Source organism: Athene noctua, chromosome 9 (genome assembly GCF_965140245.1).
Source record: "Athene noctua chromosome 9, bAthNoc1.hap1.1, whole genome shotgun sequence".
In the NCBI taxonomy this organism is placed as follows: domain Eukaryota; kingdom Metazoa; phylum Chordata; class Aves; order Strigiformes; family Strigidae; genus Athene; species Athene noctua.
The window spans coordinates 20338315-20352737 of NC_134045.1; the positions used below are offsets into that span (position 1 = coordinate 20338315).

A 14423-nucleotide genomic window follows, 5' to 3' on the forward strand; every position below is an offset into this window, starting at 1 on the left:
ATCAATTCCTGGAATTTTTCTTTGCGATTAAAGACAAGAAAAAGCAAGTTCATCTTAGAAAAATGCAGAACAGACTAATCCTGGTTTCAGTGTAATTGTTTTACCGTGTTTTTCCTGTAGTTCCCTACAGGAGTTGGAAGTCCCTACTTCCAACCTGCACAAGGTTTTTGAGGTGAGATGCACTGGGATGCAGGGAGTTTTCACAAAGCCCTGTATACCACTGGATCTCCCTGCTGTGAGCCACTGCACTCTGAGCATGTAGAAATCTCATTCTACAGTCGGCTGAGACACTGCTGACAATCTCCAACACACACCGCACACAGCTAATTTCGCAGAGCATTTAGTTTAGATTACTTTGCTAGCATTGCATCTCTGTATTGCTGTATCCTAAACAATTTCCTGGCCTATATTACTGTAGTATTGACATGTCTTATGAACAGTAAATGGATCCGCAAAATACCCCCACGGGTAAAGAAATATTATCTGCATTTTATGCCTGAGAAACTGCGGCATAGTGAGATTATTTCACAAGAAGCCTGTGACAGTCCACTAAAAAAAAGTCCACCTCCCAGTGACTGGATCATCCATTGAATCAGCTGGACAGCTTCCAGTCAACTTAATTTGAAAATGGACATGGAAATACTGTCATGTTTGGCATTATGCTGTGTATTGCTTTTTATATGTTCTACAGGCCCATTCCAGTCAGAGCTGTTGACAGCTATTTTTTCACTTGCCTGAATCCTAAAATCTCTTTTAAGAGGAAATTCACACGTAAAGGGAAAATGTGGCTTAAGAAACAAGAGGAATGCTTGCAAATTAACTAACCAAGACTTATGCTCACAGCTTGCTTGTTACAAAGAAACAGGAGAAATGTGAACTCTCCTCTCACTCTCCCTGTGATTTTCACTTCACATCTGGACTTTTAGCCACTGCCCTAATGAGCAAGGAGTCATACATATTACATGGGGCTACAGCAGAGCAATGAGTTGATGATCATGTGGAACAGCTTTCCTTACCATTAGCTTTGTGCTGGATCAAGTATTGGCCTTTAAAGAACTTGCACGTTGAATTATCTCCTTTACAAACTCCACAAGCATCCAGTACAGCTTTGGAACCAAGTCCATGATCACACCCTACTTGCTGCAACCAAAAGGCACAAGTGAAGGACTCAGACACAAGGGAATTTGAAGAAACAGCTGCATTTTCCATAAAGGAGTCAATTGCCCACTTAAAAAAAAATAGACATTAACATTGTAAGAAACTTAATTTTATCTTACTTCACATATTCCATCAATGCAAACATCATATTTATTTGGAGAACACAGAGTTCCATCCTTCACTTTGCTGGACATTGCAAAGAAAAAGTCAAAGTCTTCAGCTGTGCAGTACAATTTACATCTATCTTCCTCTGGAGGAAAAAAAAAAAACCACACAAAAACACAAGAAAATAAACGATTAGCAGACTTGCAGCACAGTTTAAAAAAAAAAAAAGCGCAAAGAAAAAAAAAGCACCCTGCTATTGTTTCTTCCTGCATCCTAGATGACAAGCTACAAGGATTAATTGTGTGTGGTGACATATTAGGACCACAAGATGGGCATAAATAAAGCCAAATACAGTAGTATATATTATGCTATTTTAAAAGAACATGTGGGTTTGACTGGCTACACATAGACTTCAGAATTCAAATCCAGTGTGAAAACATGCACATTGCATTAGCACTGCTATGTGGCCCTGATTTCAGTTCCACTGGTTCACAGTTTCAAATTTCATTTCTTCTTAAGAGAAATGGGAGATGGCCATAATTTTATTCAATTTTTAGTTAAAATTTGAAAAATATATAAGATGTCATAAATGATCAGTTCAGCTGAAAGCTAGGACTTGGGTCAGATTTTCCCCCTTACAAAAGTGCTTTTCCTCTAAAAAATCCTAACCATTGTCAATCAAATTTCTTCTTATACATGGATGGTCTGCCGTCTTTCTAAAGGGCTGATTAATTCTATATAGACAAAAACAGTCAGGCAATTGTAAATATTGTCACAATTGCTGAAGTACACAATTTTAATACAAATAGTAAATGCAACAAGCAAAACAGCGTGACAAAACTTTGCAGAACAGGAAATTGGATTCAAAATAGTATCCTTTTATTCTTAAATAAGCAGCTGGCTTTTCAATAATATTTTCTACAGAGGCAAGGCATCTGTAGCAATTTTGAATCATGTTTTCAGGACTGTAAATGTAGATCTTGGGGGAGATTTTGAAAAGCAGCTAAGAGAGTAAGGACAGGCATTTTCAAGTTCAAAGTCACTTGGGGACATCTTGCTTCTGAAAATTATGCCCTTTGTCCCTACTTTTAAGCCCCTATTTCTTTTACTAAACACAGCCCCTACCTTTAAAACCAATGTAGGCTACCTTAATTTCTGTTAAACAAGAGGCATTACATTCTCCCTATTATACATCATCCATTGTTATATGCTGTGAAACCATATTTCCTCTTTCCTCTGTTCACATTGGCTGTTAGGATGTAGGTTTCTAAATACCCACAAAAATGTCTGCAAAGACTTGAAGAAAATATAATCAGGCTATGAATGGAAGTTGCATGTAAGTGTATCTGTATATATATATATATCTATATATCTATATATATATCTCATACACATCATCAAAAGCTTATTTGTACAGGTGCTAAATGAAGCAGCTACAATGTGACATAATACAGCTGGTTTTATTCAAGTAGTAGCAACTGGAGCTACAAACTGTGCTTTCAAACAGCAAAAAATATTTGTTTTATTTGATAGAAATGAATAGTCATTCAAAATATCTGCAAAATTAAAATGTGTAAATTAAAAATAACCTTTGCTTGTACAAAAGACAAGAAATAGTTATTGAGACCTGAACATTATAAAGATCTCTTAGTAAAAGATGACTTACAAAAAATTATGCCAGTGCATTGTTTGTTTTTCCAGTTCTCATGGGACTATACCAGCAGAAATGTCAAAAGGTTGATTTATTGTTACATTTCGAAATCTGAGAACATTCCAAAGGAAGGAAGATTCTGGTAGTGTTATTGTGGGAGCTCACATTTCCTATGCTGAAAAATCCATGGAAATTGTTTTGGTTTGGTTTTACACTAACTGATATGTAATATAAAAAGAAAGAGGGGGGTAGCAGCAGCTAGGGAGTCATACTAAGGACAAAGATTTAAATTCACAACGAAAACCAATTCTGCGTGTTCATACAGGCAGTATCGCACAGGAGGCTGGATTCAACTATGCTAGAAAGCAAACACATCTCAAATAAACCAGCTGAATTTCTGTTTGCTTACATCAGGGTGATATTTGCTCAAACAATATGGATGAATTACACCCTATAGCTCGCTTCCTGCAATTGACTTTGTCCATCAGAGCTGTGGCATAATTACCTTCCACTTTAGTATATGGCTTCCATTTGTAGTACCAACCCCGGAAAGGTTTGCTGTTGTATTCTGCACACTGCTGGGCACGGAAGTCCAAACTATTTGCTGGACATGGCTGATTATTACAAAGTTGATAAATACGACTGGAACCTTGGCAGAATTTGCCGCCATACTGTGGCCTAAAAAAAGAAAAAAACATTCTTTTGCAAAACTTCTTTTTGTGTGATTGGCATGTTACATGTGTATGAGAATACTGAGAAAATGAGAGAATATATTGTCTTAGGAGATCAGTATTTCTTACACAGGCCATTAATTTTCATGGCTCCTAAAACCAAGCAAAGCAGTTGCCATGAATTATCTACTTGAATCACTGCAAAGTCAGCAAAGATGCAACCATCTAGAGGTGAGTCATGTTTTCACTAATTTAAATTTATAGGGCTATTTTGTATTGGCTGGTTTCAATCTTGTTATGTAGCTATTTTTACTTTGCTGTAACCCAGAAATGAACATGTGCAAAGAATTACCTATCACAATAAGAGTTAATAAAGGATAATATAACACTGATCAAACATAAACAGAATGAATAATTACATTTGGTTGTTCATTTGTTTTGTAAATCATTTTGAAAAGATGTGCTTTTAAACAGTCAAAGAAAACAAGGATTGTGCATAGTTGCTCTGCTTTTAGGAAAATGTTGGGAGTTCATGGATAACATGTCACGTCCACATCAGCAAACCTGACCTGGGCATTTCTCTTAATTTTGGCCAGAATGAAAAGAAAATATTCTATTATTTTGCTATTAGAATAATAGGTTTTGAACTATTTGGTCTGTAATTTGGTTGTTTACATGACTGTAAACCAGTGTAGAATGTAAGACTTGCTCTTTTTAAAGTGACTGAGAGGTCTCACAAGCTGCTGAGAAATGTATTCACTCACTTTTGTATTCCTTATGGATCTACACAGAAATTCACTGATGTTATTTTTTGTTTCACAGTCCTCAGATATACATCTGCAAGTACTGAGCCAAATCTTCAAAAACATCAAATTCTAAGAAGTGGTTGTTGTATTAGACAATTTCTTGCATCAAGTGAAAAGAAAGGCAACAATACTGCATTTGCACACATATATATAATGATCTTAAAAATTAGGGAACATATATACTTGTAAGACAAGCTTGCTCATGTTACACACATATTAAGGGAAAAAGTAGAATAATATAAATGATACTGAATAAGAATATATTAACTAACAATAATAATTAAAAATTAATAATAATAGTATAAAAGATATGGTTGCAACCTATTGTTTGTTTCAATCCCTAAACACTACATTATAATTATTCTCCATATCAAGTATCCCATGCAACTTCTCTTGACACGCATCTCACTGGAGTAATATGGAGACAGCTTGGTGCAACATGGATGAGAAAATCCAGGTGCTTTTTCTGTTTTCTTTCTTAAGTTGTAACCCTCCTATATCTAACACTCTAACTAAGCTGAGTCTTGTTTTTTATATTTTGAATCAGCTTTCAATGTATGTAATATCTGCCTTTTCCAGAGTTCTGGGCTACAAAACAGTGTTTCAAAGGAAGACATGGAAACCCACCTGCTACTCTGTTTAAAAACTGCGTTAAAGCGCCAGCAAAATGTGTTGTGTAAAAAACCCACAATCTCCAGTGACTTTTCTTGAGGTCACCTACCAGCAATAGTGACACTGAGTACAACAGCAAAGGTCTTAAAAGTAAGTCAAATTTTCTGTCCTGGTTGGTGGCAATTCAGTCTGTGAAGGGCAGGGAGGATATTCAACGTCAGTGAAGTCAGGGAGTATTTATGTTGACTTTGTGCAATTGGTGAGAACTTTAAGTTAAGGCAGCCAAACTGTTGGGTCATTACTCAATTCTCTACAGACTTTCCTTACAGCTTCAGCACATGTATGATTTTTGACCTCCTTCAGCCCCAGAGAACAAAACTGCTTTAGTGTAAGGAAAAGAAGAAACCTCCTTCCAAGTAAATGCCACCAAACAAGCAATATAATAGAATTATTTATGGCTAGATCGTGATTTTTAGCCACAGTGTTGCATTTGAGGATGGTATAAAATTCCACCAAACTAAGGGAGCACTGAAAGAGGCATTCTGTTTCCCAGCTCTGTTACAGCATTTTAATATTACAGTACACTCCCATTACTGAAACTGTTGGCCAGAGAATTATGGAAACTTCCCCACCTTCATTTTTTACCAACAAGATGTCAGTAAGAGTTAAGTAATTCACAGGAAACTAGATGTAGATCTACAAAATCAAACTTCTGAGAAAAGACTATTATCTACACAAACAAAACTGCACTTTTATTGGTGATGGTTATACCACCAGTAGATTTTGGTTTGACGGCCTACAGAATCTCTGGTAGTATAACTGCACTTCCAATGGAATACTTTGCACAGAGTGTATTCTAATGTTTCTGTAGTGGCACAGTGCTCCTTATACAGATAGAGCCTAAACTTTTCATCCATCGGTGTACCTCCCCAGTGTTGGCATGCATCGGTAAGGATGCCTGCATGAATAATGCTGTTAGAGCTGAGGCCTTGCTGAGCATAATTGGAAAAGTAAGAAATTCAGTGAGAAAGGCCAGCCAGCAAAAGAAGTCTCCAAAGAATGACTTTGGAATATAAGTGCAAAGACGTAAATACTCCACTTCATACAAGACTCAAATATTAAAATGGAACAGAAGTAGCTTAAATTAATTCTGCAGTACCCTTTTAAGAATAGACTTCATGAGCGAGCAATGGATTTGAAATAGATGTTCACTGCAGTGCAACATAGTGAGAAATCCTGGAATTGTTCTGATCAAGGAAAGTATTTTATGCATTACAAAGGGAATTAGACTGAAATTCCGGACTCCTATTTTTTCATGTTTTGTAATCATATAAAATAAAGTGAGAATATTTCTGCTCATATTATGACCATATTATGATAGTATCACAAAGCTAGTTTATTTTTGTCTGCATAAATTTGAAAGATCTTTCACAGTATTTTAAATGGCATCAGTACTTTGCATCAGTCTGTAATTACTGTTACAGATATTGTACACAAAAGATTAAAAAGATGTGTTCAAGCAATTTTGATTTAGTCTTTTGATTGCATACATACTTAAAACTTCATTCTACTCTTACTGAACAATGCACTATTGTGAAGTGGATAGGATTCGGTCCCACAGATATGATTTAGGTATTAATTTAAATCTCTTGGGCACTCTTCAGGTTCTTTCCCAGCTAAACTATTAAATTATGTAATCTATTTCTACCTTGGAAAAGTACCTCAATTGTAAAATGTTGTGAGGTATGAAAACCAGATCCATGAAATTACACTGTGACAATTTACAGAAACGTAATGATTTTAGCAAATCTGTATAGTTCTGTGTTGTACAGATGACCTCCATAGGTGTTTGTTAGTATGAATCCATACATAACTCCAGTGGTAATTCAGAAGCCATACCCAGGGCTGTTTGGGTGTGGTCACAAGGTCTGCCTTAAAGCTGTCAAGAGAAAGCAAATTGAATTGGGTGGATATTATTTGCAAGAGAAGAATTTCACATACACACAGGTAACAAGATTTTCAGCAGCAGCAGCAGCCTGAATCTGTGTTCCTCACTTGTCTTTAAGCTTCTAATAAGATGTGTCACCTTTAAAATCACTGGAAACCTAGAAATGTCCCTCAATATTCATAGGGAGTAAGTTTGAAAAACGGACTAGCTATTTAAAAGCCTAATTTTAGAGTCCAATCACTTCTTTAGAGATCCACACCCCTTGTCCTAATCTCTTACAGAAATACATTTTAGTCTTTGTCATTCTCAAAATTTTGCTATCCAGAAAACTTCTATCAAGCTTTTGAACAAAATAAACACTAGCTCCTACACAAATCCGAATTAGGAAAAGTGAAATAAATCTATTACATATGAAATAATATACATGTATGTACTGAAATAGATAAACATCTGAAAAATATTTCATAAGTTCAAAAAGAAAGGAATCATTATTCTTTGTTTATGTGTAGTTATAGAGGTGAACAATGAACAGTGACTAGGTTATAAATTGTTCCATGTGGTGTAACACTGAAAATGGATAGTATCATTTTTCTGATGATTCCACATCTATACAAAAGTGCTGTGATGGGAAATACAGCTACCTGGATATTCATACACTGTTGTGTGGATGGCTTATTTATAGTCCTGTCATATCATCACTCCAGCTCTGAGAGAGATTTATGGTACCTTCTCTTTGCTCTAACTAAATCATCACTAATAGAGTAGAATTAAATTTAGTATAAATATGATCCAGTTGTGGTATCAAATTTTACTTGATTACATCAAGTCTTGCATCAAGTCTTACTGTAATTAGAACAGACAGATCACTCTGAATGCAAGTTTTAAATACCTAATGTTACAGTAACAGACACCCTTCATGTTAAAGAGCTGCTGTTTGAAGACCATTGGAAATCATTATAAGTTATAACAGTGCACCAAACTGAAACATTTCAAATACTGGGCATTCTTCTGTCACACAGGGAGAGCAAGGGAAGGCTTATGAATAAATGCAAAGAACAATGTGCATTCATACAAATTTAGCAGGGAAACAGGGATCAAAGAAGGAAGACCAAAATATATGTATGACGTGTAATTGAGACCCTGCATTCTCTTGCTAAATAGTTTAATAAAGAAAGCTACTCAAGTAATTTTATTTATCAAAATACACTGAGAAACAATAGAAAAGGTTGAGAAAATGCTCTGCTACAGATCTGCAAAAATTGGCTTGACTGAGTGAGAGCAATAAAGACTATTTTAACTAACTCACATTTTCCTATAACATAGTATATGAAGCATGGATATTATTACTGCAGCACTGTATAGTAGGTGTGAGGCTTCTTTACAGCCTCATATAAACTGTGTCATATTTTCTCTGTTTTTTATTACTGCAGTTTAAATGCTGTTTTTATTGTGTGCAATGAAGAATACATGTGTCTATGGCTGTTGAAGCTGTGTATGAAATAAAACAGTGAAATCCTTTTTTTCTTGTAAGTTGAAGTGAATTGAGTAGGGAAAGATGCTGGTCAGATAACACTTTACCTTTACTTTGAAATAGTATTGTATCACAGAATCATAGAATCGTCTAGGTTGGAAAAGACCTTGAATATCATCCAATCCAACCATTAACCTAATATTGACAGTTCTCAACTACACCATATCCCTAAGTGCTATGTCGACTCGATTCTTAAAAACCTCCAGGGATGGGGAAAGTAATTATAAGGAATAGTAGTATTTGCAGTGATGACATTCACTAGAGGAAAATACCTGAAATGTTTAATGAGTTAGCATACAATTCTAGGGCTCAGCAACTCTATTCTGACCTGTGAAACATAAAAGAATGCAAAGAACATGACAGACATACAAAGACAACATTTTGATATTGACTTTAAACATTTTTGTTTATTATCTTGGATAAAATGATCTAATCAGAAGTCTTAATATCTTTTAAGACCTTTTTCCTTTACTCTTAAATTATTTGGTGTGAATACGTCTATGTGGCATTTTGTTACTTCTGCAGGTATTTGATAAATTGTAATGTCACAAAATAAATTGAGAAAGTTGGGCTGTAGATGTTGTAGTACTCTAGCAGTCTTCAGACAGCCACTACTTTCTAGTATCAGGACATATTTCTGTCTTTCAGCTATTTACTGGTCATACTGGACGTGAGAGAAAGGTCTTAGAAACATTTCCAAACATACTATTTCCCTACAGAACTGGACTCTTATTTTTTTGTTCTAATAGCATAAATAGTTAGTATAAAAATAATACCTTTTCATATCTATGTCTTACTTTGGATTATTGCAGTGTCTTTCTTGATATGTGACCCCACCTCCACAAGTGCGAGTACACTCTGACCACTCGGACCAGGCAGACCATTGGCCATTCACAGGCTTGGGTCCATGATCCCCGTACTTGACACACTGTCCTCTTCGACACCACTGCCAAAAGAATGACAAAAAATATCCTATCAGTGTTAGCAGTACCTAATAGATGCAAAAAAGAAAAAAACCCCACATTTAAAAGCTCCAGCACTTAACTATAATAAATGTGAGGTCACCCTTTGAACTCAGTGAGATAATTCACAGTAGGACAAGGGCTCTGAAGCAGGACATTGATCCACACAGTGGTATAAATACTGTCCTAAAATTTGTCCAAGTTCTGAGCTGAAGATCTCTGAGGTATAAATTTTCAAAACTGTTCTCTTGGAGAGATGTTTTCTGGCTTACTCTTCCCAAAAAATTCCATGTTAATTAAAGGTCCTGTGCCATCAGAACCTCAAAACTTCCCATGTAATTTTAAAATAGCCTGCTAAAATTCTGCTAAAATTTCTCCCTTTTATCATTCAATCATGAAATACTGCACAAAGGGAAAATGTGAAATAAAACATTTGTCAGTAACTTGAAAATAAAAACAATATTCTACTGGATGAAACATTACAGCAAAATAAAGTATTTTGGGCAATTATAGATGACTGTAAATTAGAAGGTTCAACTAAAACAAATAAGACTCTTTCAGTAGTGATCACTGATGATAAATATGCATGATGGCCTTAGTCTGTATAGCAAATATTATGGTTTAAGGAATGTTTATAGCAGAGTGGAATTTGAAGCCTTGATGTAGCTTCTGCTGTAATTAATGGATTTTCTTACTGATTTAGATTTGCAGATATATCTTATTCCATGTCTCAAAGGGAGAGGCATCACTCCCAACCATCAGACAGGTGCTGATGTGAGGATCAGCCCTGACTATGTATCACAGTGCAATCTTTTACAGAGCAATCTGGAGGTCCATGATAGCAAACCTGGAGGGATCTGGATAAAACTGTTTTTGACAGGAACTGGTATTTGATCCAATACAGTTTAAAAAGAAGTTAGAATGACATTGTCCAATTTATAAGAGAACTTACCATACTTAGACCACAATCTGTTCCTTCCGCTGCTGGCATGAACTTTGTCTCACACCTATGACCCACTTTGTGACACCAGAGAGATTTGCATATATCCTGAAAAAGAAAAAGTGCTCACCATAGGACTCATAATTCCCATTATCCCCTGGTGTTTAGAAAGAGTAACAAATGATACATGCTTTTGCTACCTTAAAAGCCATATAAATTTTCTGAATTTAGAAAATCCAGGGTTCAAGATTCATAGCACAGCCATATCCTGTATATTGCCATCTTGTTTATGTACTGCTTCACTATATATTTTTTAAAACTATTTTGAGTGTGAGACTATAATAGAACAAAAACAGTGTTTAAAAGGTCAAGGCTAAAATTCCATCAAGATTACAAGGACTAATAATACTCTGAAGAGACTAGTTTTTCTAAAACCCAGGAGATATCTGGAAACAGTCTCTTCACAGTGCTGTTTACTCTCTCTTCTTTGTTTATTAGCTGTAGAAGAAACACAGCTGCCATTACCTGATAAATGTGATTAGTATAAAATAAATCAAAATACTCCAGGATGATAACAGGAGTAAAAGAAATTACAACACTTCTTTTCAAAATGAGCACTCCAGATTATTTAATAAAATGTCTTCTCTGAAGAGATCAGCAAGGAGCGTAGCAGTCACTAAAATAATGGGTTATTTTGAATTAACCTTTCATCACAAAGTCGAGTATAAGTTACATTTTTATTGTTCTAAAATAACCCTATAGATCTTTTCCAGATTTTGCTGTCAATGCATGACTAAAACAAAACACAAGAAATTTAGTCCTTACCCCACACCTCATGCAAGTCTTGATCAAAACTCTACTGCCTGCTAATTTCCCTTAGCATAGCAGGCTGTAGAAGCTCATAGGCTTTATGTATTCAACTGCACTCCTTATAACTCCTTGAAAGAACACATTTCCTTCTGAAACTCCCCTGGGATTGTGATATTCCTCAAAAGAGGCCAATACCCTCAAAGTAAATTGCCAAGCAAGATAAGGTAGAGAAATAGCCCAGGCCTCTGAAGAACACTGTATTACTTGTACTTATTTAGTGTACTGCAGTTCTCTAATGTAATTTTAACTTTTCAAAAGTATATCAGTAGGTACCTTTACAAAGCTGAGGTTGCACAGTTTTGCTTTCATTCCAAATTGCCATTTGCACTGGGTATCAGCATCATAGATCTGTCCTGGCAGTTTGTCAGGGTATTTATACTGTCCTGTTTGCTTAGGTTCATCAATCAGGCAGGCAGCTTGAGCTGTACTATAATGAGAAAGTATATTAATCATGACTATGATCTTTATATCAAAATATTTTAATTTGCTACAGACTAGCAAAAACACGTAATATGGCATACAGTACCTTTAACTAGCTTTAGAGGTATACACTGAAATGAGAATATCTGCTTGCAGGAACCAAAAGATCTTGATATCTTGTTGGTAGCCTGACCTGCAAAGTTTTAAGGAAGCAGGAATTTCCAGGCTTTGGGACTGTTGTGATAACAAGAAAGTATGATGTCAAATTCTTTTCCTCACTTTATTCCTGTGTCACAAAGAGCAAGGTTATCTAGTCTACTTCTTTCCCTTAAATGGATTCCGAAAATCAGGAATCAACAAACAGGCACACTGTCTCATTTCAGCATTCACTTTGTGTGGACTGACAAACAGAGGGCTGCTGCAGCTTGCATGCTTTGGGTTGGCTGTGTTCAGCTTAAGAGCAAAGGTACTCCGTGGTCTACTTTTTTCCTTTGTATATGCTTGAAAACCCATGTACACAGAAGGTCACCCTATGCTGGATTTCTTTTCCAAGTGTAAGTCTCTTGGACCATATTCCATGTTGGAAGGCTTATCTGACCTTTTACTTTGCAATTTGCTTGTGTACTCAGAATATGTTGCATCATGGCAGCAGAAAAAAATCACTAGAACTCTGTCACCTTTCCTGGCTGCCACTCTAAGATACTAACTTGGAATTCAAGGATCAGATCCACAGAACTATCTAGGTGCTTGATTCTCTCTCCAAGCAATTAACATCTAAAATGCCTGTATTGGATCTGGGTCTTAGTACTGCCTGGACATATTTTAGTAATCATGTATGGTCTACCCTGTACAACAAACAAAATAAAAGGAAAGTTGTACAGGAAAGGGCTACAATTCTGATGACATTAAACTTAGGCCGAAAACCAGCTCCTTTAAAAGCATCACTGAGTAATGCGAACATGCTGGAGAAATAACTGGCATCTTTCACTTTTTCCTTTTTTTCCCCCCAGAAACAGTATATGAAAAATTTAAAATGTTGTTACTCATTATATGAGCTAGATCAAGAGAGAAAATCCAGTCAGAAAGGCCACTAATGTTAATTTACATTTTGTAATGACTTTGGTACCACTGTGTCTGCCCTCTTTTGTGTTCACTTCCTACTAATTCTCTAATAAACCTAGCTGCTGACAGGAATGCCTGGGAAAGAATGATATGCCAGTCATTACTGCCGGATATTCATGAAGGGTGAAATTCATTCTTTTGAAACGAGGCAGGACAAAACCACTTATATGCCATACCACCTATACGCTTTGTAAGTCCAAGTGTGTGGGCTCAAATAGCACATTGGTTTGGGCACATTTTAAAAGAGGTGAATTTCACACTTAAGCAATTTTTATGTCTGTTCAAGAATTCAAGCCCTGTTACTAAAGATACATTCCCTGGCACCAGCCCAAATTTACATCTGACCTACCTGAGAAATTTGTTGAGATACTGCCTGCTGCATACAGACCAAGAAAACACTCCATTGTTTCCTGTGAGTGTGGGAGACATAATATTACCCTCAGCTTTTCTACAAGGATTTCCTTCTCCATCATGAATCATACCAAAGCTGAAAAGAGAACCAGGCATAAGAGTGAAAATCTAGATTAATCAAAAGCAAGACAAAATTTGGAGCAGAAGAAACACTTTCTGGGTAACAGTTCTATGCTTGAACTCCACAGAGAATGTGGAATTCATCCCTTTCATTCCAAAGGGATGAAAACATATGCACCATGCAAATGAATATTAGTATGAAACAAGCTCTAATTAATAGCATTCAAATTTTATTGTCATCATACACTTGTGTGATGAGAAAAAGATAGTCAAGTTTCACGAAGACCCATACTGGTGACGCACTGGAGCTCTTGTGAGCTAATGACAAGACACTGACACGTAAGTACCAGAGCTGCAGATTGTGTCAGAAATTTTACAGTTTAACCATTTCTCTTTTCTGAAGGAGAGATGTTTTGTGGTGAGATGGATGGAGTGGGTCTCATGTTGAGTCAGACTTGCTTATAAATCTGTGGGCTTAAAACATGCATGCAGTCTGAACCTTTCATTGCCTAGTGATAACGCCTGTTAACTTAAATGGCATGGAGATCGGAATCCAGGGATATATCAGTGCTACACAGCTGTAGGAATATCACATAACTCTCTTCCTAATAGGAGGGAGGAACTACATAACTGCATTCAATCTGTAGCAAAAGAAGTGGGATTGAATGAATAGAATACAAGGTGTAAATATAAAAATATGGTTCTTTTTCTAATTTTGGCCACTAACTTGCTATATAATCTCAGCCAAATCACTTTCTTTTCCTCTCCTGTTACACACCGTCATTTACTTTGTCTAGACTGTAGCCTCTTTAGTGGGAATACTGCCTCTTACTGGGTGCTTTGCTTAGTCTGAAGCATCATGAGGCCCTGCTTTCACTAGGAGAGGTGTTAGGATAATATAAAGAACAATAAGCAATAATAAAAACCATGTTAAAAATGATAAATTATGTGGGATTTATGGATATAATAAAGCTAATTTTCAGGTTTTTTCCTTTCACTGCTTTATATTTACTCACTGTACAGGACATCTGTGAATTTCAATGTGTTTCGAATAGAAATTTCATAATCTGTTACTTCAGCATTGTAGTACATTGGTGACTTTATGAATATAATCTGTGCACGTGCAGGGAATATCTGATTTACTGGACTCGATCCT

The 14423-nt window shown here is 36.0% G+C and overlaps 1 protein-coding gene across 2 annotated transcripts in view; it reads right to left on the minus strand.

Moving 5' to 3' along the window:
• The window catches only part of ADAMTS18 (ADAM metallopeptidase with thrombospondin type 1 motif 18), a 79951-nt gene that overhangs the window by 27789 nt on the left and 37739 nt on the right, over positions 1 to 14423 (minus strand). For both annotated transcript variants that reach the window (XM_074913293.1, XM_074913294.1), the window contains 7 exons: positions 13146 to 13283; positions 11528 to 11681; positions 10397 to 10492; positions 9280 to 9428; positions 3420 to 3592; positions 1278 to 1408; positions 1017 to 1140 (listed from right to left, as the gene is read on the minus strand). In XM_074913293.1, coding sequence (XP_074769394.1) covers positions 1017 to 1140; positions 1278 to 1408; positions 3420 to 3592; positions 9280 to 9428; positions 10397 to 10492; positions 11528 to 11681; positions 13146 to 13283 — 965 coding nt within the window. The remainder of the gene's footprint in view (positions 1 to 1016; positions 1141 to 1277; positions 1409 to 3419; positions 3593 to 9279; positions 9429 to 10396; positions 10493 to 11527; positions 11682 to 13145; positions 13284 to 14423) is intronic.